We start from the raw sequence: 21,634 nt of genomic DNA on the forward strand, positions 1-21,634 counted from the left end.
GAACAGTTCTCTCTACACCCTGTAAAACGTATGGCCTTCAAAAGCAAACCTGTACTTTCACAGCATATGCCAATGACAAGCTAGTCATATGTCACCTTGTATGAACCTTGGAACCTGCCTGTCTTGCTGCTAATAAGCCCTCACAGTATTTCCAGAGCAGAAAGGACACACACCTGTGCCAATATAACTATAGTTTCATAGCTGCTTCCCAGGCCATCTTCCAGAGCACTAAATGACATGCAGACCAGGCAACCAATGGGTGGCCAGAATCTCCCCAGGACACCCTTGTGCACCCTTGAAAATGTGAACAGGCTAAACCGGTCATAAAAGGATATGCAGAGGGAAAAAAAAACCTACACACAAAAAAACCCAAACCCCTGCTCTGATCTTGGCTGCCTGATCATTTGTAAGCATTCATGGCAAATTAAAATACATATTGTTAACAGGTCTCTTTCAGTAACCTGAATTTATTGTGGAAAACAACCATGACAACTGTTTAGTTGGCTTATTATAAGTGCCTATGACAAACACTTTAAAGGGACTTATTTGCATTTCTAGGAACCCTTCCTTAAATTCTCTAGGAACGTGGAATAGTTTGGACACGTGAGGAGAACACAACCTTTTGTCTTTTCCTGTTAGTGAGGTAAACTAGACTTCATTATGTTACTTGTGCCTGAAAAAATACCTTTTTTTAATAGTCTAAGTTAATGGAATATTTTTTCTTCCCATCTATAGTCCAGGAACTAGCTGTTAAACTATCAGAAAGCATATTCACAGATACACTTCCATAAAGCAAGACACAAGACCCAAGTCCTATTGAAAATCCATTTCTTATTCTGAGAAATATTCTTACCTATACAACAGGTGCTGCTTCTTCTTCAGAAAGAGGTCAACAGGTAAATCTGCAGTAACTCTAGCTGGGTGTTAAACTGTAAGACACTTTTAGCATGATCTTAGATTCTGATACTGGATTCTGAGCTTGGCATACAAGACCAACAAAATACGAGGATAACTTTTAATTAAGACCAGCTGAGTCTCATGTGATCCTAATTACACAAAATAAACCCATCTTTACTTTACACAAAGTAAACCCATCTGTGCTATTTTGAATATGTACTGATTTCTTTTATTTGCAGATGTGACCACAGAAACACCCTTTTATGAAACTTTCAACGTGGAGGCTGTTTCAGTCAATATTGAAAACAGGATATATTTAATCACCCAAGAATTCAGCCTTGTATAGACAAAAGATTTTAATACAGACTGTGCAAGACATGCAGTGATACCATACGATAAAGTACGCATATCTGTTCAAGTTACAGAACATACAACCACACCACTGAGTTTTAAACTCCTGTAATCCTGGCTTCTTGCCTATGACACTGAAGGAAAGAGATTTTAACCTCTTTCAGCAACTGCCTTTTGGGTGTTGTGTTATTCAGGTCCCTATTTCTATCTTCCGTTAATCCATGGTGAAACTAGGTGGAGGGACAAAATAGGTACACTGCACTTGACAACATGGCACTCTTGCTTTTAACCACCACACAGAAGACAGGGTTTGTGTGAAGCTAACTCAACCAGGGGTCTGGGCACTTTCAGCTGCCTGTGCAATTAATATAATTTAAAGCAATATACATATGTACATTAATTTCAAATGTATTTGCACTTCATACAAAACTATATTCAGTCATTACAAAGGTGGATGTCTTGCTGCCACTACATGCAGATATTGTTCTTGGAGCTGCACTCCAAATAATTGACTCAACTGAGATTCAATCCTAGCTGTTGGGAACAAAAATTAACTTACATTGGAAAAGAAGTCACAGTTTAGTACGTTTCTGTGAATCATTTTGTTAGTATTCCTCCTTTCCATCCATCACCTAGAAACACTTTTTGAACAAGAATAACCTGACAATGAGCTGACATTGAAGTCTGAAAATCCAAAGCTGAGAAAGCATGGCCATGGTACAATATCCATCTCTGTGGGTCCATCCATCCACTGATGGAACAAAACCCAAATGCTCCAGGGCCTTTCAGCTGTGCACCCTTCCCATACTTTACAACCTTCCCTGTGTCACATCCAAGAGACAGTTGCTTAGTTTCTTGCTGAAGGAAACCCAAGCAATCATCAGTTTTATGAAGCATATAATCACTAAACATGAAACATAGCTCTTACTAAAACTGCATATTTATGATTCACTTGAAACCATCTGTAGCAAAACTGCGGGGTTAACATATTTTTCCCAGCAGCTGGGAAAGATTGCAAAAGCTCATCTCTCAAACCCTGGGGCACAATTTCTCAGTCACTAACAGGAAAAACTTACCAAGTGTTTTGCACTTGTTTGAAACCAAGAAAGGGCGTGAATGAGAGGAAGCTACAATCATGAATTAATGCACTCACGTGCTGGTTTTTATGCATTTTGGCTTTTTGAGGGCCTGCCAAACCCATATTACCACTTACCAAGCTGGAGTTGAGTCCATGGTGTTGGAGAACCTGAAATACCCTGAGCCTTGGAGAACTGCGTGGGGGCAATGGTTTTACATTTTACTACTTCTGTGTTATTGGGGAGGTGAAGGAAAAAAAGAGAGAAAAAAAAAAAGAGACAGGAGAGGGTTGCAATACTTCTTTCTCTCCCCAATCCAGCACTGTGCCTCAGCTATGAGTACTGCCACAGGCAGCTGGGCTGAGGTAAATCCAAGATGGCAGAGAGCACCACCCACAGCAGCCCCTCAGTAGCTGAGGGAAATCTGCTGGTCCCCATACCAAAACCACTTCAGTCTCCATCGGAGGAGGTATCTATACCTTTGCTTCCCAGATAAATTCAGTTCTTAATGAGATATCCCATACTTCTGTGTTTAATAAGGGACTCCCCAGTCTCCCGCCTACAGAGTTACTGAGGCAACTGCAGAAGCAGTCACACTGCAGGGCAGGGGGGTTTCCCAAGGGTGATATGGATGGCACCAGGACTTGGCTGAACTAAATACCTGAGAAATGCTCAGGACTTGTAGTCATGCTGATGAGGCTATTGAAAGGCGTTTGCCGTTTTGAAGAACAGTTTATTTGTGTGAAAACGTAAGGTTTTCACCTATTAATATCTGCTCACATTCATGGGAGATTGGCCTGGACAGCTATATTTTTGAAGCTTTTTAGGAAGCAAGCCACACATATCTTCTCAGAGAATCAGACATTAATTTGGACATTAATTAAAACTATCTTATACTTTAAACATTTCACTGTCTTCTGCCAAAAGAACAGGTTAATCCACCAAAACGGCAAACAACCCCATGTAAAAACTACAGATGGTAGTGGAGAAGCAGACCCAGGTAACATATGAAAGCAGATACGCTTGCACCCAGCAGCCCAGCCCGAACCCCACGTACATTCTCCCATAATTTAATAGATCCTGGAGTTATATACCTCAACTCTGCCAATGTGTGTGGTCCTCTATGGGTATGTCTGCGCTACTGCTTTAGTTGAAACAAGGTGTCTTGTGACGTGAAGCTTCTGATAACCTCCACTTGCTCTGCAGAGCAGTTGCCAAGCACATCAGCTGGATTCCCACCAGGCAAAGCCTAATGGACTCCAACAGAGGTCTAAAAACTTGTATACTAGGCTTAAATACTACACTGAGCCAGCGAGAATATCCTTCAAGCTTTAGTGAAAACATCCACTTTAGGGGATCTTTTTCAATGTTCTTGCTGATAGTTGCCTGCCAACCCCACCACATTGCAGAGGCTGCATTTCATCTCCTACTGCTGCTGAAATATTTTTAGGTTTAATTTTTCTAGATATGATTCAATTACACTGTATCACAGCATATCATCACATTTATGTTGCCGAAGAATGTAAGACATAGCAACATAAGGAGGGTTTTCCCAGAAGAAAAAACATAATTATCAAGCTGTTTATAAAAAGAAGTAAACTACTACAAAATGCTGTAATAGATTATTGTGAATTACTCACATCTTAAAGACAAGCTGCCTGAATATCTTTTACTTTAATAAATCTGCTATTTGAAAAGATTATTCTGTAACAAGTAGAATCAATAGGTGTAGTAGACCGATTTCATAAACATAAGAACTACTACAAAATTATTCATTACATTGAAGAGTATTGAAGTTTTGACATGACAAATTTAATTTTAAATGCAAGTAATTCTTTTATACTGAAGAGGAGATATCTGTAAATTTGTTTTTCTTAAAATATGACTCACATTCACTTTAACTGAAAAATGTTTTTAACAAAAAATGTGATACTGAAGACAATACATGATTAGAGTTTAAAATATTGTAATTTTTGCATTAGCAAAAATAAGTACAGGATATTTTTGAAAGGTAGTTTGATTTTTTTTAATAGAATAAAATATATAAAGAATAAAAACACTACTACACAAACAAAGGGCAAGTTCTACTCACAACTTCAAGATCCTCAGTAGTATTTTTAAAAAGTGATTTCAGTGATCTGTTTCTGCACATCCTGGTCACTTAGGTGTTTCAACAGTACATTTTAAACTTGAAAGAAGTATTGTAACATCCAATAGCTTACCTCTGTTATGAGTGAAATACACTGAACATAGTGTGGGAAATAATACTGTCTATTTCAAAGAGGTAAATGTTAAAGCTGGAAACATACTAAAGAAGTGAAAATCCAGGTAAGAGGACATTCCAGGAAAGGGGAGCAGAAGTTAAGGTCTTAGTCTTTTTCTTACCTAATATAATATTCATTGATGTCACTCTTAGCTGAATAATTAGAAAGAACATTTTGCTAAACTCAGTTTTCCTTAAGAACTCTGAAAAAAACATTTTTCCACTGCTAGAGGTTGAGATTTCTTCTGAGGTTTTCCACATCTTAGCTTGTTACTAAAGGAATCATAACATTTTACTTTAAAGTACCATAGCAGGAAATGTTAGAAATTACAGTAACTCTGATGCAACATTTTACGACATTTCTTTTAAAAAAAAATTCTCATCTGTAACACTTCCTGAGTGAGTAGGAAGCACAAAATTCAAACTTAGAAGTCTGCCAGTGTAGCATCCTAATTTGTAAGACATTAAATAATAATATAATGAACAACATGTGCTTTTTGAGGGGTCACATTAATAAGGATAAAGATGACAAGTCTTTTGCTGGAATTCAGTGTTAATTCAGTAAAGCAGAGGGAATGGAAGGTTTGCCTGAGTCACATGCTAGCATCTTGGCACAAATATTCTCACCAGAAATTTAAGTAAAAGCATAAACTGGACTGGGACTCCCTGAGGGAAGAACACACATGAACTTCTACTAATTTTGTAAAGCATAAGGACCTCTGGCAAGGAGTTTGCTGTACCACTAACACCCGTAATATTTCAAAACTCTAACTGCAGCGTAAGTGCTCAGTGCACATAAACATCAGAATGGGTCACTGAGGAAGCAGTCGGCTTTCAGACTCTAGACCTAGATCTATGCCGTGTGGCTGTAGTACTAATTAGGGAATACACAATCTAATTCCAAGGTACCTAGCTTAGCACTGCAATGAAGTTGTGGGACCACGTAGCAAGTGGATGCTGTGAGGTCCTTCACCTTTGGCAAGAGCTCCAGGAAAACATCCTCAATGGTAACTTGCTATACTCCTTCACATCCTTCCTTAAAAATTTATTTTTCATGATATGTCACCAAAATATTTGCCTAGCTCACTGGTAGACTACAACAAGTATCTACTATGTTAACATTTCTCTTTCGCATTTTATAGTAATACCCACATATATTAATCATCTTTGTCCACCATTGTGCTGGTTTTGGCTGAGAAGGGGTTAATTCTCCTCACTGTGGGGGTCGGCTACCTTTCCAGCTTCCCGCGCTCTGCCGCGTGGCGGGGGGGGCTGGGAGGGGCAGGGCCATGGTGGGGGCGGCTGACCCCGACTGGCCAATGGCAGGTTCATTCCATACCATGTGACACCATGACCAGTATATTGAGGGGGGGGCAGCTGCAGCGCCAGCGCGGGGGCGGCGCGGCGTCGGGTCGGCGGGCGGCGCGGGCAGTTTGTTCCGGCGGTTCGTTCCCCCTCTCCCCTCCCTTCCCCCCCTCCCCCGGGGCTTTGCGCCTCTCGTTGTTCTCCTTTACATTGCATTTCTACTGTTGTTTCTTTTAATTTTAATTATTAAACTGTTCTTATCCCAACCCACGAGCGTTACCCTTCTGATTCTCTCCCCCATCTACCGGTGGGGCAGTGAGCGAGCGGCTGTGTGGGGCTGAGCTGCCGCTAAACCACGACAACCATCTGTGGCAACAACTGCCTATTTTCTGTTTTGTGCTGACACAGATTCAAATCTAGTGGCACCCTAGTCCGCTGTTGGGACTCAGTCATACCTCTGTACAAAGAATCACATTAAAGAAAGCTCAAGCAGACTCATCAGGGAACATTCACAGCCCTGCAATGCAAATGTAGCTTCAAAGGTCTAAGAAGGATATAGACTAAAAACCTGTCTTCCTTTCAGTTAACAAACAGTAGCAGCCAGAGAGTATTTTTTCTACACGTGCATTGTAAGTTAATGTCTCCATAAGGGATGACGTTTAAAAAGTATATACACAGTTCCTTCATGTCAAGTGCTCATGCATATTCTGGGGAAAAAAAAGAAGAAACAAATTGCACGTTTTCTGTTCATCAACTTTCACGTTTTTATTCCTTGCTTCACTGACAGCCTGAAACTCCTTCCAGCAATGGTTAAAGAGCTCTGCAACATGCTTCAGTATTGAAAAAATGCAACTTCAGTCACCCTGACTTTTTACAAAACTACAATCTTTACTTAGAAAGATTTGGCATACTTTGAAATAACAGGCATATGACAGAAAAGTGCTAAAGAAACAGGTATTTATCTGTTTATTGTACCCATTAAAAAAAGGTAAGAATGTGCTGCGGTAACACTTTCCCAGAGAAGAAACAGGAAATACTCTGTTGAGAGCAGTGTCCTTAAACTGGATTCAGCAAGGTATGTGGAAAGCTACTTAAGAAACATTGTGAGTGAATGAATCAACAAACCTGATGATACAGAGGGTGATTACAGTGGTTTGCAAATGGAGAAAACACACACACAAAAAAATCTGACTTCATAGCAGCAATGCTCTCTTAATGATGTGAGTTCTCAGATTTTGATTTCAGAATAATAAGCCATGAAGGTGGCCAGGAGATCATTTCCATTTATGCCACCATCTGTCTGCCAATGCTTTTAAGCTAGCATTCCGCTAGTTCTGCAAGAACTTGGGAAAACTGAAGACCCATGGATTTTTGTTTGTACAATTTCTAACATGAAAAAAAACCCAAACAAACAAACAAACCCAAACATAAAAACTCAACTAGCCCCCAGGGTGATGTTAAGTGATATTTGTGTGTAAGTTGACTTTGGTTTTAAACACACTTAATCAGCTTATGTTTTCCAAACTTATATCACAAGTACACCATATACCGTGTTATAACAAATTAACACAAAAATATTTTCAAAGACATCTTTTGGATGAAATCTTTTAAAAGTATTTTACAAAAATAACACAAAATAAATTACTTTTTTTAAAAAAATGAACAGCTATAAAATCCATGAACCAAACAATGTATAACATCAACATAACGTGAAATATATTACACTGAAAGCTGGTTAATTACCATAGTGGTATGAGGCTTCAAGTAGATTACTAGGCACTTTTTGCCCAAACTATAGTCACTCATTCAGTGGTAAAGTCCAACTGACAGAAATACCTGAAACATAATTGCTAAAGCTTTCTAAGATTCTAAATTCCTCAAAAAAGTGCAGATAAAAAGGTAAAAAGGCTAAGCATTATGCCACGCAGGACTCACAATGTTAGCTGCTTTCCTTAAGTGACTGTGTTCAGCTTAGCTGGAGTTCCAAAAATGGTGTTAACAAGTCAGCCTTCTCCATCTTAGATGGGCAATTCTATTAAGGCTTTACATATCAGAGTAGAGAGAAGCAAGAGCAGCTCCAGACACAGGGGAAAATGGATAAAAAGAAAGGCTGTGGGGTTAGACATGAGCAAGTACAGAGTAGCAGAACAGGCTTGTGCTTTGCTCTAATTTGAAAGAGCGCTCATTACTTGCAGAATACCAAGCAGTAATACATGTTGTGCTCTGTACCAGCCAATTTGTAACTGTGTCAATGACCCCAGCACCACAATCCAATATCCTCAAGATTCCCAATACCTAGAAGCTAAATCTTTCAGCAAACAAAAGAATGGACTATCATGTGGGAATTTAAGAACCAGTAACATCCATAAACCACTCTGAAAAATTGCTATTAGAATACCTAACATAATGAACAGGACAATGAAGGGCAACTAAAACAAGAAATTATATATTTTGAAGTACTTTAAAAAGCATTATTGATATTTAATATACTTTAAGTATATAAATATACCTAGGTTTATTAATATACTTAATATAAGACTGTATTAATTTAAAATTTAAAAGTTTTAGAAAGCAGCAGTTTGTGGCATAATTTTAAAGGACAGTTTTATTTTGGGGGGGAAGAAAGGCATAGCACAGAGTAGTCCTTAAGAAATCACATCATCTCAATTAGGTGCAAAGTTCTCCAGCTGGAAGACCAGGTCTACAGCAGCATCAACATCTGGCACAATATGATCTGGTTCTACTAAACCAGGATCAAATCTAAAATCTCTGTGGCCATGGAACACCGTTTCAGTTATGCTCTCGGTGGTATCCAAGGGCACCTCTGTGTGAGGGTTGTAAACCCCAGTACAAACCAGAACAGACCTACAGTGGGCAGCAGCTGCAGACGCTAATTCCGTCTCCCAACTGTTGTCTATTTCATCATCCTGAGAGAGCGCAGCAGATCCTCTGCCACTAGCAACTTTGGCCTGAATCCGTGATTTTGAACATTTTCTGGAGTTCTCTTTGAGATAGCGATTGTAAAGGTTAGCACCGTAGACATCAGTCATGATATTATCTCTGGAAATAGAAGAAGAAAGTTTAGTCAGCAGTGCAACTTCAGTTGCCAAATTTCAATCTTATGAAAGGCATTCTTATGGTTTCAATTTAACAGTTTATTTTATACTTTACATAACTTTATGTGGAAGTATGCAGATAGAAAGAAATCCAATTCTATAGTTATTTTATTACACCATTTTCAGTAAGCATGACATATGACAAAAGTGAATAACTCTCCATATTGAAATTGCAGAATGGGGCAGAGGGAGAGGAAGTAAAGGATAGGTACTAGCAGTCCATGAATGAGCTTATTATATTACCAAACGTCTTGCAGATCCTGGGACAGTCTTTAATACAATACAGCTTTATCTCTTTCTGTGAAAAGGATTCTATGACGTGGCAGGACACACAGTAGCGTATGACCAAGATTAACAACCTCACAAATAAATTCTAGCTCTGCATTCCCTAATAACCATCATTCACTCAAAGCTTGTTGGTGTTACACCAGTAAACCTAACAAAATACCTATGCAAATTCTTCTTGTTAGATTTACACAGCCTGTTACAGAAAAAAAAAACAAACAGGAGAAATCTTAGTTGCATATAAACCTTTTGTGCTTCTACAGAAATTACGCACAGAAAGCGCACGTTATTATTACTTTTCAAGATTAGAAATAGTGAGGCTCAAAAACGTTACAAAAAGTACACCATAGCACCAAGAATGTTCGGTGGTCCCAATGGTATGAGAAACAAAGCTGTAGGAGTTGTGTTATTTTTTACTGCTGGCATTTATGTTGCGAGTAATTTCCTGATGAACCAGTAGATTTATGATGTCTTACCCGACAGCATAAAGAGTTTGAATAGGCTGCTTCCATTGCCTTTCTGCTGCTTGAGCCCTGACGAGGTATTCTGCATACTGGTAGGTCAGCTTACTAGGTTTGCCCACTAAAGCCTCGTACTTCAGATCTTTGCCAGTGATCTTCTTGTAAATGTTTTCCAAACACACCATGAATGTTCCATGCCCAAACCTACACAGAGATAAAGACAAATCAGTGTTAGGTTAATGGTTGGACTCAATGATCTAAAGGTCTTTTCCAACTTAAATGCTTCTATATTAAGTACAGATTTAAAAAAGCAAGCCTTTTTTATTTCATGATCTTTTAGGAGTAAGCCATATCCTGTAACTACCAAATTTCCTGCCATTTGCATGCAACATTTCCACAGCTGTTTCACTGAAAATTAGCTGAACAATTAGCTTAACAATAAACACTGCAATAAACACACATGACTGGGAGAGCACAACAGTTATCTATTTTTAAAATGTAGCAATGGTTTGTATTAGCGTTACTTGCATTTAAGTAGATACCCTAGTTATAAAACCAATGCTTCTTGAAACAATGCCTAGCCTACTCTCTGCAGTGAGCTAACAGAATCAGCTACACTAACAAAGAGGAGAAATGGAAAGTTAGGATCAGACAGAAGGAAAATTAATCTCTCCTTAAACACAAGGGAATACCAAAACCCACTTGTAATATGGAAACAAAACAACTTCATGGGTTTCTCCAAAAAACAGATGCAAAGGAGGATCAAGGAACAAACTCTAATTTTACAGCACGCTTTCGATAACTCAGTTATTCTGATCAAGGTGGAATGAGTGATGATGGGTCATCAACCAAGCCAGTAATTCAGCAATTCAGAATATGTAATCTTATGATGAAAAAAGCAGTTTTACTTCACTACTGAAGTCAGGGTGTGGGATTAAAGATGAATTAATGTGTATCACTTGAGAAATATGGAATTATCAAAAACACAAAAGAAGAATAAAAGGTTGCTATACAACAATCCTACATCTAATGAACACAGATTGGTACAGCTGCTCAAACCAGGTGTCTACAGCTTAAAAAAAAAAACAACCACCCCAAAACACTAATATAATGAGAATCAGAAACCAACAGAGATAGATGCACGAGTAAAGAAATCTCAGTGGCCTAGAAATCAAAATAGTCTTTTAAGGAAAAATGCTACAAAGGAGGCAGCAGCTGTACCACTTTTACATGTGGGACAGAATTAGCTTTTCTGAATTCTGAATTAACCCTTTGTTCCCTCTCTCCACCCTGTTTGTTGCTTTGTATTATGAAATACCAATAAATAAAGATAAAACTATTTCCAGTAATTATTACCAACAGCTTAAAACAACTTAGTCAAGGCATTATATTCCAATAATGAAGGTAACAACACTGACAGATACAAACTCACCATCCTGTCAAACCCAAAGGAAAAAATGAACTTTATATTGGATCTTTCCCAAAGGACACAACTGAAATGACGTATCTTATTCATTGTAGATATATTGGTTGCCTTACTTGAGCCTGAAACTATCACACAAATGTATTTTGCCAATGTGCTAATTAGAGATAGACTTTGCATCCAAGTAAGGCTATCTGACAAGATCGTTGATCCAAGATCAAGGCAGCAGTCCGGTCACGATAACAACAATTTCAGCATATGTTCAAATTTTAGACTGGGGAGTGGGGAACAAAACTATTAAAGAACTACCTTCTGTTGAAAACAAAATCAAAGAAAACCACTATCAGAGGTCATGCCACCTTGCCCTGTGTGTGTTACTTGTTTTTTGTGTTCCTTAAAGCGCTCACTATATTGTCCTCAGCTCAAAGCCACTCTCTGCTTTCAACTAGCAGGGTCAATTCTTTACACTAGCAGAAACTGTAGGGTGGAAAAGAAAAATACCAAAGAAAGACCTAATGAAATGTAACAACGGCCTTGATAATTTTGTATCTTTTTTCCTTTGAACTGAGACTCTGAGGCCCTCAGGCAAAAACCTACTCTTCCAGGAGTGGGGAAACAAAAAGGTTTAGAACTGAAAAGCAGTTTCTATCGTGAGTAACTGATTTCCTGAATGCAATACCATAGACAGGAATAAGGCAGTATTTGCTGAATGTGCATTCCTTTAGAGACATTGTATTCAAAGCTGAGACCTACTGTGAAGCTACAGCAAGCATTTTGTATAAAAGTAGCGACTCTGAATTCCACTGAAGAAATGAGGAAACCCCAGATACATCACCTTATAATTGCACTTACCTTGGAGACTGTGCTTCAGCTACCCACATCAGATCCATATTACAAGCAAGTACTGGAATGTGAGGGTAATTTTCATGGTGATAGGGATTTCCAGGATAGCCACTTGTGAGCAAAACATCTATTATCAACTGAAGGTTGGTTTCCCATCTGACTGGCTCCCCAAACAAAACAACAGCTATGAGAACAAGGATTATGGAATTAGTTAACTGGGCACCAAATCTCTGACACTAGAACTTGGTCTAAAGAGACTGAACAAGTAATTTGATTTAACCATGAACCGATGAAATAGTCACATTAACTTAGGGTTTTAATATATTACATACCATTCATTCACAGAAGATCTCAGAAGTAACAAGACCCCACTGCAAAAATCTACAGGTTTAAGAATTTTTTTTTATTGGCTAAGTTTCTCCATAGTACCACAAAATATTAAATTCTAAATTGTATTTCTAAGTCTTCCATACCTTTCTGAATTCTATGTTTACATGCAGTATTTAAATAATCCATCAGAGATGTTACCCTGTTAACCTTAAAAGAAAATGTTAATGTTGTTTTTAGACATTTTTCTGGCCTGCAGCAATAAACATGGATATTTTAAAATCCTGAAGTCCAGTTTCTATTTTCCTGTACTTCAGATGAGATGAGAGTGCATATAGTGTGTTCAAACAAGATGCTTCTCACATTACAGCTCAGAAATGACCATCCTGACTACTCTAAGAACAAGACCAATTATTTCTGAACACATGCCAGTTCATTCCTCATTTCTGAAAGGAAGGCAACAATAGCCCGTTAAAGGCAGGTGAAAAGGAAAGCAGACCTCACCTACTTCCGAAACTTAAAAAACCGCACACATTAGAAAAAACAGCTTTATCACACGTGATACATTCCAGATTAATGACAGATGCCACTAACAAGGAAATTTTAGAATTGCCTCAGCCAACTCTCTGAAGTGCCCAGCAATCTGAAAATTAGTTCTAGTTATAAAGTACAATAAAGATATTTCATCTATTAATGGATAGTTGCAAGTTAAATAAAGATAACTGACCCTCAATCTTGGGAAGCTCCACGGCAGAGGGATACTGCAATAAGAAAAAAGTGAAAGTTTTCTACAAGATTAAACATCTCTTACTATTCTTAACAGAATAAATTCAAATATAGCTCCCACAGTTGCCTTCCGCACCGAGAGGAAATGCACTCTCTATTTTTGTATACACTCGATGTCAGCTTACTTAGAAACCTGTATTTCAGTTCTGAAGCGAAATCTAATGGCAAATGGACAGCAGACAAGTTAGTGCGTTCTACATTCGCTAGCCTCCTACTTCTATTTAACTACCCCGGCAAGTAATAAAGCTTCAGCTGATTGATTGATTTATTTGTATATGAAAGTACAGCCGTTTAATTTTCCACAGGAGAAGAGGCCTCTAGTATCAACAAGATACTATTTAAAAAATAGTTTTTGAAATTTATTTCTTTAACACTGCTAAGAAAGAAAAATACATTGTCATACATTTGCTAAAGAAATAAAAGTTTCCACTTCATGATTTATTCCCTCTGGTGACAAATACATTAACAGTTTCTTGAACTTCTACATCTGCACAGTTGAGAAGCAAGGCAAAAGGTGATAGTGTAACTGAGTTACGGATTCTATGAACCACAAAGCATTTCTTCACTTCACATGGAAAAAATCCATTCTATGTACTGACTCTGAATATGTACAATACATGCATGTATTTACTGTGTATGAGTTCAGTTTTCCTGAAATTCTGCACAACTCAGTTGAAACTATACTGTACACACTGTTAATATTTAAATAATGGTATAAAGAGGAAAGGGAGTCCTCTGCAGAAAAATTAGTTATCTGCAAAGCATTAATTTACAATCAAAGCGACCTCACAGCCTAGAAACAATACCAAAGCAATGCTATAGTGATGGAAAAAGCTCATTTTATCTTTCACACATCTGAGGAAGCTAGTAAGCTTTCCAACACAGCTTTTGAATTAGGTATCTGTACTAAATTTTAAGTTTTCCCACAACAGGAAGTTACAAAACCAAAGATTATGTTAAAGAATTACCACTGATTTAAAAAAAAAGTCTATACAGTTGTTCTTGAAAATGCTGTAACAAAACAAATAAAGAAGCAGAAAAGCAATGTCAAAATACAACCTAAGAACCACAGCATTAGCTTGGTAGTTTAAATATTGACCCCTATTACAGAATATAACCTAATGAGCAAACAAAGAATTTTTAAACAAAAATACTCACCAGAACGTTAGGTCTTCTGTCATGGTCAACTGCATCTAGCAAAGGGCGTTTCTCCCGCAGTGTTTCAATGGTAATAGGCTGACAGAAACCAAGGCTGGGCAAATACCAGTTAAGGATACAGAATTGCTTATATTAAAAGATTGCAAAAATTGGTAATTCCATTCATCTGGTAAAGCAAGTTATTTAGGAGTGAAAGCAACATATCAAAGACTGACTTTTTCTTATATGAGATAAAAAGATGATCAGCCCATTATTTATAAATGGGAGACCCGTGTGTCTGAAATCTTAAATTATACATAAATCTTCCTCAAAATGAGAGATTAAAAGTAAGAAGCCGCTTTATACCTGCAATGCTCCAAGATCATATTTACATAAGCACAAGAAGTTTATCAGACACCAAGGCAACATCTTGTGTAATAGGAAAGAAATATGAGCTAGCTGAGGAAAAAATACTGTCCCACAAACTGTGCTTGCCTTAGGCCATTATAGCTGCAAACGTATTGCTAGATAAATACTGTAAAGTTCAGTCTCTTGCAAAATGGTGGACTGACCAGTCAGGGTTAATTATACTCTACAGGTAGTTAAGATAAATACCAAAACACATTAAAAAAGGAAAGGAGAAAAAGGCAAAAAAATAACCTGCTGATTTGCATAGTAGTGCTCTTAAATGCTGATATATCCCATTAATTTAAACTTAGTTAACAAGAGGTAATCAAACTAAAACTGCTCATTTGTGTAAAAAGTAGTTGTGGTGCTACTCTCAATAAGACGACAATGCAATCTTACAATGCAAGTGAAAATAAGAGCTTGAAATATCTCAGTTATACAAACAAAGCCACCTGATTTTGTATTGAAATTAATACCCCAGGCCATTTGTAAAGTCATTGTAAGATAACCTTATCCTGTATGAAAATGCTATCTAACAGAAATACGGGTTTTATATCTTGTATTCAGTCTTGTAATATACTTTTCTCTTAGCCACGCCTAACAAATTTTGATAGTTAAGTGGAATGTTCCTTCAGTAACTTCTTCTCACCATTGTATTTGAAATAAAGCTTAGACTTAACAGTTGCATATCCATTTTTTACAACTTCTGATTTACACCAACTTTAATTAAAATCTCAATAAAGGAAGAAGTGAAGAAGAGAGTTAATGGAAGCATAAGCAAAGATTGTGCAAAAGTTAAGGTCATTAAATTACAGTTTGAAGCTTTGATAGCTCATTATTTCAACATAATTCAAGGTTTTTGGGGGGCAGTTAGTATAGAAGCAGCAAAATACTTTCAAGTATAGTTCTACTCTAGGTGTTGGTTACAAAAACAATGTGACCTGGCCTGGCCACATAGAACCATAGAATCATTAAGGTTAGAAAAGACCCTTAAGGTCATCGAGTCCAACCACTAACCCATCACTGCCAAGTCCACCACTAAACCATATCCTCAAGCACGTGCTTATGAGCAGATCTTCAGACACTGAGCTAAAAGTCAGATGTAATAAATAATAGGTAGAATGACATGCTCTTATCCTCAGGAAAGCACAAACCTAAAGTGTTTAAAGTAAATGCTAAAAAGTAGTGTTTGAAGTAAACACTAAAACTAACGTAGAAGTCCAAAGTCTAAAAATCCGAAAGTCTCGAAAGTAAAGCATAAAGCTAAAGCGTCATTTACATATGAGTAAAAAAAAATAATTTCTCTTTGTTCTGTTTTTAACAAGGAAGGAAAAAAAGTGAAGCAAATATCAACACATCAAAACATAAATATGACATCATAGTAGGAATTCCTTACTACTGGATTTGTAGTGTTGAAATATCTGGTCTTCACTTGACCCACAGGATCCCCTGAGCTTGATTAAGGACAGTACTTAAACAGGAAGTTGGGGGGGGTTTGGGTGGTTTGTGGTTGTTTTTTTTTTGAAAGATACTCTTGAGCAATATCAAGAAGTGGTCCTTGTCCAGATACAAGAACACATTTTTCATGATAACGCTTGAAGATCCGCAGAGGACTGTGTGACATCATCACTTGATCTTGTGAAATCTGTTTGGGATTTAAAACCAAAAAGAATCTGTTGTTTTTCAGACAAGTTATTTATATGTAGATTTAGTTAACAGATGTGACACATTCTGTGAGTTACAAACCAATCATACATGTCTACTTAAAACCCTACCATATCATTTTCTCCTAAGTTTCACAGACAACATATTGATAATATGCCAGAAAAAAATACATTACTGCCAAATTGTTGTACTGACCCCTTTCAGCTTCTAGAATTACTCTATTCAGCATGACCACAAGGCTTTCTCTCCCAGTTTTACAGAATCACCAAATTAATTTAGAAAACAAACAGGGGAGAACAATCAGAATTGCCCAAGTTCCAATGCAGTCCCTTTGCTAGACTGCAGCATGGATTTAATTGTATCAGAAGACCCTCTTTTAGTTTACAGTTCTCCATTCTTCAATAGGCATAAAACCAGTAAAGTTATAATCCTAGAAAGATGCTGTTAGAAATTGATACTTATCACCTTTACAGATCTACAAAACCCAAAACCAACTCAGATGTTATTTTACCCATGACAGGATTTTATTGATACAAATATGCTCATGTCTGCTGGCCTTGAAACACAAGGCACCACAGAACTAACTTTATGGCTTTATCTCAGCAATGTTCAAACACAGTCCCCAACAATGGAGAAGTCCTACTGGCTGCAGCACCTGCAAATCAGGGGAGAATAAAGTTTTATCACTTGTATCAAAAAGAGGCAGGAAGCTCCTGTCTTGCACATTATCACAGAAGGCATTCAGCTTGATAGAGCAGTTTCATATTACTGGAACACACTTTTGTACTCAGAAAGAGAAGGTAATATTTATTCCCCCAATAACAATGTTGCAAAGAAATACCATTACCATGAGCTTTACCACTGAAAAAATCAGTACCTTTACCAATGGAAATACCATTAGCTTTGGACAGCATTTTTTACTTTTTATAATACCTCCAGCAAAGCATTTAAGGGGGCTTAAGGGAAAATAAAAACTACTTAACTGAGCAGCATTTAATGGAAGAAAATACATTTGACACATTCACCATAAGTAAACAACTAAATAAATAGGATTGAAGCTACTTACTGGAACTCCCAGTAGATGAGACAACTGATCAGCTTTTTTCTGGCGAAGGCAATTCCCTGCATTGGTGACAAATACTACAGGCACCACGAATTGTCCCTGAGAATTAACTAACTTTTGAAAGGCTGTTTTTGCAGCAGGAATTGGAGTCTTTCCTCGTACCAGTACACCATCGATGTCAAAAAGAAAACCAAAAGACGGCAGTATATTGAGCTGTAAAAAGGAATTGAGAAGAAAGAGTACATTAGTTATGCCCTTACTTACGCCCGTTTGATAAAGCTTACAAAAGCTGAAGCCCAATGAAAGCAGATGCCTCCGCAGAGAACAGATCTTTAACTTTGCATGTTTTAATGTGCCTTACAGACACATTACACTACAGTAACTACTGTGTAAAAAGGAGCACTACAACCCCCCTTTCCTTATGCATACAGCCTCATGAGTTCTACCTTGCTTTATGACTAGTTCCAGGACATTTCAGAAGATTAGGAGGAATTGAGTTAAACTGATAAAAAGAGGTACAAAATACATGCTGCTGTGCCAGCTAGCCACACTTTTGATTGATTTAAACCCACTCTATTTCACAGGTAATTTCAATGCACAGAACACTAACAAAATAAACAAAAGTACACTTTTCAGCAGCAGGTAGGTCTTGAATGCAAATATCATACTTGGCTTGTCCCTTACAAGATGTTTAGACACTAAAATTCCATCTACTGTCACTTGCAGTTTTCTGTTCCACACAGGTTTGACTACAGGCAGATATCTGTTGTGCTCCTTATACATCACTTCAGTTGGTTCTTAGTTTTATATCTGGCAGACTAATGCCTCTTGTTAAAGTTCATACCTTTTTAAACAATGATGCTGTCTGAATTACTAAAATTTATCTTGTTGCCTGCCTTGGAGAAGTGAAGAACTGGGCTTCATGAGCCCAAAAAAGGAGAGCAATGCTAAGTAGAGGTAAGAAAGATGAGCTGGGTGATAAGCCTAAGGAGTGAAGACAGAGAGAGGCCTGTCCAGCAATGAAACCGTTACTGAATCAGGCTCAAAAAGGATGGGCCAAAAAGGGTCTATAATCTAAACATCATTTCTCTCCCAGGCCTAAAATGGAACCAAAGACTCTCAGGATTTATGATCCCCTCTTTCATCATTTGATGAAAAAGGAGAACTCAAGCACAGAGACCAAGCATGATGGGGAGAAGAGGTGCAGAAATCACTTCAGCTGGTGAAAGGACAGCCTTTGCTATTCAAGCTGCCCCAGGGCACATACTGACAGCAATCCTGCCCACTGTTTTTCCCATGCAGGGAGAAAGGCATTTTGTCTATTTAAGCAGCACTTTGTCCCTCATCAATTATTCATCTGCTACATTTTCCTGCAGCTGGGTATAGCACAGAGACAGACACCGCCACCACTATGAGGAATGTGACTTAGCTAAAGACATTCTTGATACGCTGGCTGGCACTGCTGCCTTTTCTAAAGCCAGGATACGCAAACATTTGAAAACTAAGGAGTCTGAGTACATTCCCCAACAGAGCCCAATTTAATAAAGTGAACACTTTAAATGTATTGCAATATTACTGATTTTAATTAAGCAGTTGGGGTTTGTTCAGTTTTACATGCAAGTACTCCCCCTGAAGCCCTGTCTCCCCTATTTAAATACAAAAAGCCCTGCAACCTTTGTCTCCAAGTTGCCTGTGACAGTTTTGTGAGCACTACACCAGAAATAACCCAGCCGCTACACAAATGACATCGCAGCCTTGCCGATAAAGCTACAGTAATTACCTCAGGCTATTCACTGAAACTATACTATAATGGTTTTGTAGTAAACGCAGTTCTTTGCATTAATTTTGCTATGTGTAAATAATGTAGATTACAAATGGGAATTTTACACTGTAGCAAACAATTAAAAAGAGTCTTTTTCTAAGTATAGAGAGAAAAAAAGAACTAAGAAGGGAATTCAGCATATATCCACCGGGGAAATAACGAAATCAATAGCTAGTTTGGTTTTTTGTTTAACCTTTTGTCCATGAAGGAATACTCTCTTCGCGACAGGAGAACTGGAATAACAGATACTAAAATAAGCGAGCTGCAACAACAAAGGGGAGAGGACGGAGCCCCGCGCTCCGGGTGCCTCCTGTGCGCGATCGTAACGACTGTCCCTCGTTCGTCTTCGGTCACAAGGTAAAGCGAAAGCGGCCCTCGCAGGAAGGGGCCCGCAGGCTCCGGGGGAAACCCCGGTACCGACCCCCCAGGTCCCGGCGGGCGGGACAGCGGCGATCCCTCCGGGCGGGGGAGAAAGATAGGTCCCCGGGAGCGGGGCCCGCCGCCCCGTCTCACAACCCGGCCGCCACCCGATGCCCTTTCGGTTTCGCTCCGGCCCGCCCTGCGCGCCTGGAAGCGACCGGCAGGGCGCGTCCGGTTCCCGCCCGCTCCCGGGCAGCCGCCGCCCCGGGCTTACCTCGCTGCCGCTGCCGCCCCCCTCCGCCGCCGGGGCTGGCAGGCGGGCCGCCGCGCCGCAGAGCCCGCTGGGCGCCGAGAGCCAGGGCGGCCGCCCCACCGCGCCGCCCCTGAGGAGAGCGCGAAGCAGCGACGGCAGCGCCCGCCGCATAACGGCGGCGGGGCGGGAGGAACCGGGAGGGAGCGGCGGCGCCCACCGAGCGAGCAAGCCAGCAGCCTGCCCGCCGCCGCCCGGGCTCACACCGCCCCGCGCCCCTGACGTCACACCGCCTCCAGCTCTGACGTAACACGGGCGGCGCCAACCCAGCCCAGTCGCCGTGAATCATAGAATCATAAAGGTTGGAAGAGACCTGTGAGATCACAAAGTCCAACCGTCAAACCAACACTACCATGTCTCCCCTAAACCCTGCCCTGAAGTGCCACATCTACATGTTTTTTGAACACCTCCAGGGATGGTGACTCCACCACCTCCCTGCGCAGCCTGTTCCAATGCCTGACCACTCTTTCAGTGAAGACATTTTTCCTAATATCCAATCTAAACCTCCCCTGATGTGGCTTGAGGCCATTTCCTCTCATCCTATCACTAGTGACTTGGGAGAAGACACCTCATGGAGGAACGTCAAAGGCAAGTCATGGGCGGTAACAGCAGAAACAAACCGCCCCATCCTCGCACAGCAAACATTTCAGCCGCAGAGCAAGCAGGTGGGCAGCACAAAACCCGCAGCACATTGTGCTGGTAGGGGTGGACCTGGGGTTTTGGCCACTGTTTTCCATTTGCAGTAGCCAGCAAACATTTGCGGAACAGCCGAGACGCCAGCTCCAAGCTGGCAGCAAGCCCAAGATCCATCCAGAGAGCTCAGCTGCCTGACCCTCCTCAAAGTCAGCAGGAGGCAGTACCACCTTAGCAGCAAAGGAAAAGGGAGTAGCACAAGATTTCTAACAAGGAAATAATGGATTTTTTTCCCTTAATAACAAACCAGACATTCTTTCTGGTTCTTCAGGAATCAATGCTTTTTAGAATAAAGCACATCATGTATATACACAAACACTGCAGTATCTTGGATGTGGTATCTGTATTGCAAAGACATTTCCCAGCAACTAGACTTGAAAGTGAGAAAAGAAGCACAAATCATCATTAGTTACTTGATACTCTGCAAAGCTGTCTCTCTTTATCTTGCTCATCTGCTCATACCAATTAGGTAAATCCACTTATTGCCTAGTACTCCCTCAAAAATATTGCTCACCACCCTGTCTCTGAGACTCCAGGGAGAAACTGATCCTCCAGTGATTGCATTGCATGCACTGAGACAAAGATTAAGGAAGGTGTCTTTCAATCTGCACCACTTACATGGCTGGCATTAAAGGAAACAGAACTGAATGCATTTCTAAAACACCAAAACAAGCCAAAACCGATGTAAAGAACTGAACAGTTTGGGAGGTTATCCCTTCAAAGCTCAAGCCAGGATCATGCACAACACAGAACTCTAAGGCAGACAAGAGAACAAGCTACATATTAGCCCATATAAAATGACATTTATTTTATAACCACATGTTCAAGGCTGAGGCATTTTACACATAGTATGAGCTATAACCCAACATATGTCTAAGAGCAGCTGCACACTCAAAGAAAGAGTTAATGCAAAGCCTATGCACCGTTTCACTGTCTAGGACAAACTACAAGATCAGTTTCCTGGCTTTGGCTACAGAAGCTTCCCAGCCCCAACTCCCCCAGCAATTTAACAGCTGTACAGCCATCAGAACACAGGCATTTTG

At 39.5% G+C, this 21,634-nt stretch overlaps 1 protein-coding gene across 1 annotated transcript; it reads right to left on the reverse strand.

Moving 5' to 3' along the window:
* Positions 1–6,835: 6,835 nt before the first annotated feature.
* Positions 6,836–20,139, reverse strand: LOC104043551 (haloacid dehalogenase-like hydrolase domain-containing 5). Its single transcript, XM_064454332.1, has 8 exons — positions 19,863–20,139; positions 17,410–17,619; positions 16,211–16,323; positions 14,292–14,385; positions 13,075–13,108; positions 12,030–12,204; positions 9,770–9,958; positions 6,836–8,952 (listed from the first exon to the last, which is right to left on the reverse strand). The coding sequence occupies exons 1-8, from the start codon at positions 20,010–20,012 to the stop codon at positions 8,556–8,558; spliced, it is 1,362 nt and encodes a 453-aa protein (XP_064310402.1). The 5' UTR covers positions 20,013–20,139; the 3' UTR covers positions 6,836–8,555.
* Between the last annotated feature and the right edge of the window lie 1,495 nt (positions 20,140–21,634).

Source organism: Phalacrocorax carbo, chromosome 6, assembly GCF_963921805.1.
Source record: "Phalacrocorax carbo chromosome 6, bPhaCar2.1, whole genome shotgun sequence".
Classification (NCBI taxonomy): Eukaryota; Metazoa; Chordata; class Aves; order Suliformes; family Phalacrocoracidae; genus Phalacrocorax; species Phalacrocorax carbo.